The sequence below is a fragment of the Carlito syrichta genome, unplaced genomic scaffold (genome assembly GCF_000164805.1).
Source record: "Carlito syrichta isolate Samal-C Ts95f unplaced genomic scaffold, Tarsius_syrichta-2.0.1 Scaffold304878, whole genome shotgun sequence".
In the NCBI taxonomy this organism is placed as follows: Eukaryota; Metazoa; Chordata; class Mammalia; order Primates; family Tarsiidae; genus Carlito; species Carlito syrichta.
Window position 1 is genome coordinate 38,411 of NW_007248974.1, and position 3,292 is coordinate 41,702.

Consider the following 3,292-nt stretch of genomic DNA (forward strand, 5'->3'; position numbering starts at 1 on the left):
CAGGCGCGGATCAAGAAGATCATGCAGACGGACGAGGAGATTGGGAAGGTGGCGGCAGCTGTGCCTGTCATCATCTGTATCCTTCTGGGGGCTGGGCGGGCGGAGGGTCGGGAGGGAGGCGCTCGGGTCCCCCGGCCCCCGCCCCTCGCGTTCTCCTTGACGCCCCCCAGCCCGGGCGCTCGAGCTCTTTCTGGAGTCGCTGTTGAAGAAGGCCTGCCAGGTGACCCAGTCCCGAAACGCCAAGACCATGACCACATCCCACCTGTGAGTGGCCGAGGAGCGGGGCGGGTCCGGTGGAGCCCTGCCCCGGGAGTTTGCACACCTGGGGGAGGAGTGTCTCCCTAGGGAGGGAGGTGGGAGGCCAGCAAGACCCCGACGACTGGCGCGTTTGGACTGGCGAAGAAGGGGCTGAATGTTCCAGGCAGAGGGAGGCCCCTGAGCAGAGGGGTGGGGCTTTTCCTGGCTCCGTTCTCCTGGCATCCGGGGCCCTTGGCAGCCCCTTGTAAGGCCATAGGTCCCTCTTGAATGCCGTCCTTCCCTCCCCTCTTCTAGGAAGCAGTGCATTGACCTGGAGCAGCAGTTTGACTTCCTGAAGGACCTGGTGGCATCTGTGCCTGACATGCAGGGTGATGGAGAAGACAACCACATGGACGGGGACAAGGGTGCCCGCAGGTGGGGGACCAGGGCCAGGTGTGCATGTGGGGAAGGCCAAGGCCACGGGGGTTGGGGGTGGCTGGGGGGTGGCTAAGGAGGAGGGAGACCTCTGGGCAGATGGACTGTACCTTCCCGAAGGGGCCGGAAGCCAGGAAGCAGCAGCCGGAAGAATGGTGGCATGGGAAGCAAAAGCAAGGACAAGAAACTGTCGGGGACGGACTCAGAGCAGGAGGTGAGTCGGCTCAACTTTTCGTTCTGTCCTTCCGTGGTGGAAGGGGCAGTCTTGCATCAGGCTGAGCTGGCTGGAGACCCGATCCCAGCCTTGTCTGTGACCTCGTTGCAGCTGGTGTCTTTGTAAATTGGGGGACAGTGAGGATCCCTGCCACTCCCAGGGGCCTAGGTTCCCCAGTGATGACCCCTGGTCTTTTCTTGTCGTCTCTGACCCCTGCTGTGCTCACAGGATGAGTCTGAGGACACAGATACTGATGGGGAAGAGGAGACACCGCAGCCGCCACCCCAGGCCAGCCACCCCCCTGCCCACTTTCAGAGGTGAGTAGCGCAGTGGTCCCAGGCGGGGCCGGCAGACTACCCCAGGCTGACTTGTCCCTCCTGTCCTTCCTGGCTACTTGTTTTTGCTGATGGGGACCAATTTGGCAGCTGGGAGGGGAATAACTGAGGGAGGCTTCAAGGCAGGAGTCAATTCTCAGAAGATCCTGTCCCATCCCCACCCCCTATCATGGGCAGTGGGCGGAGCCTGGGCCGGGGTTGTGTGATGAGCTCTGGGCCCTGCCCCTTTCTGGCCTTCTCTGGGGCTTGACTCCCCTTGGGATAGAGGGAGGGTTGTGGAGTCCTTGTGGAGGGCAGCGTGGGGCTCAGGCCTGACTCCCTGCCCCCCCTTTCTGCTTGCAGCCCCCCGACACCCTTCCTGCCCTTCGCCTCTACTCTGCCTTTGCCCCCAGCGCCCCCGGGCCCCTCAGCACCTGACGGAGGGGATGAAGAAGATTATGACTCCTAGCACCCTCCACCCCCCAGGCCATACCCCCTTTTAGTGGGTTTCAGTTGCTCTGGGGGGAGGAGAGAAGATAGAGCTGTTCTTAAATTTATTAAAAATTAATAATAAAAGGGAATCTCCGTGTCTGTCCCAGCCTCTGTTCGGGGCTTCGTGGCTGCCTTCCCAGCCATCCACCTGCCTTCCCTACCCAGTGCTGGGGTCAGGGCCAGGGGCGGGCCAGGAACAGCTGAATGGATGGAGGGGTCATCTGGGGAGTCTGACGGCACCAAGGAGTGCTGACAGGAGGAAGGGGCAGGACACTCTGGGGGCAACCTGCCTCATGGTGCTGTGTGGCCCTGGGCAGGCTCCCACCCTTCGCTGAGCGGCGTCTTCTCATCTGTCTGATGGAGATTGTTCTGCCCTTTCTGGCCGCCGTGAAGGGATGGGTGGGACAGGGAACAGGAATAGGCCTTGAAAACCAGAGCACTCTGTGCCAGGGGCAGTGAAGGGTATGTGGGAAGGTACTGTGCGCACAGAGTCCGATGAGATCAGGAGAACCTTGAAAAGAGTGCCTTTTGAGCAGGGCAGTGACACAGTCCGTTTGTCCGTATGCCTTTTGGTGCAGACCCAGGAGCTGTGGTGCCCACAAAACAGACATATACCTTCAGGGTGCGGCGACTTGGCGAGGCTGGGGAGGGGACAGGGTGAGCCACGTGGGGCCTCCTGTGTTAGGAGTGTTCAGTTCTAAAGGTCTAGAGCTGGGGAGGCTGTGGGTCTGTCTGTTTCTTTGCTTTTTGTTTTTTGTTTGAGTCCAGGTCTCACTCTGTTGCCCAGGCTGGAGTGTAGTGCAATGGCACGATCATGGCTCACTACAGCCTCGGCCTCCTGGACTCTGGTGATCCTCTTATCTCAGCTTCCTGGATAGCTGGGACTACAGGCATGTGCCACCACGCCCAGCTAAGTTTTTGATTTTTTTATAGAGATGCGGCCCCGCTATGTTGCCTAGGTTGGGTCTGTCTGGTTTTGTTTTGTTTTTTTTTGAGTTGGAGTCACTCCATTGCCCAGGCTGGAGTACAGTGGCACACTTGGCCACCCCAGCGTCAACCTGCTGGGCTCTGGCAATCCTTCCAAGTAGCCGGAACTACAGGCATGTGCTACCATGCCCAGCTAACTTTTTTTTTTAAATAGTAGAGACGAGGTCTCGCCAAGTTTCCCAGGCTGGTCTCAAACCCGCAGGCTTAGGCGATCCACTCGCTGAGACTGGCCAGGGTCTGTCTGTTTTTGGTTTTTGGGGTTTTTTTTTTTTTTGAGTTGGAGTCTCACTGTCACCCAGGCTGGAGGCAGGGCCACACTCCCGGCCACCGCAGCCTCGACCTGCTGGGGTCCGTCGATCCTTCCTCCTTAGCCTTCCAAATAGCTGGAACTACAGGCACACACTACCACACCCGGCTATTTTTGATTTATTGTAGAGACGAGGTCTCACCAAGTTCCCCGGGCGGGTCTCAAACCCGTGGGTTCAGGCAATTCTCTCGCCTCAGACTCCCAAAGTGCTGGGCTGACAGGCTGAGCCACCGAGCCCAGCCGGTCTGTCTGTTTTTAACAAGCTCTTCCGGTCTTGTTAACAGCACTTTGGGAGGCCGAGGCGAG

At 59.1% G+C, this 3,292-nt stretch overlaps 1 protein-coding gene across 1 annotated transcript in view; it reads left to right on the top strand.

Moving 5' to 3' along the window:
- Nucleotides 1-1,791, top strand: part of DRAP1 (DR1 associated protein 1) — a 2,513-nt gene extending 722 nt beyond the window's left edge. The window contains exons 2-7 of the mRNA XM_008061023.1: nt 4-76; nt 171-264; nt 553-672; nt 793-886; nt 1,115-1,203; nt 1,564-1,791. Coding sequence (XP_008059214.1) covers nt 4-76; nt 171-264; nt 553-672; nt 793-886; nt 1,115-1,203; nt 1,564-1,669 — 576 coding nt within the window. The 3' untranslated portion in view covers nt 1,670-1,791. The remainder of the gene's footprint in view (nt 1-3; nt 77-170; nt 265-552; nt 673-792; nt 887-1,114; nt 1,204-1,563) is intronic.
- The last annotated feature ends 1,501 nt before the right edge of the window (nt 1,792-3,292 follow it).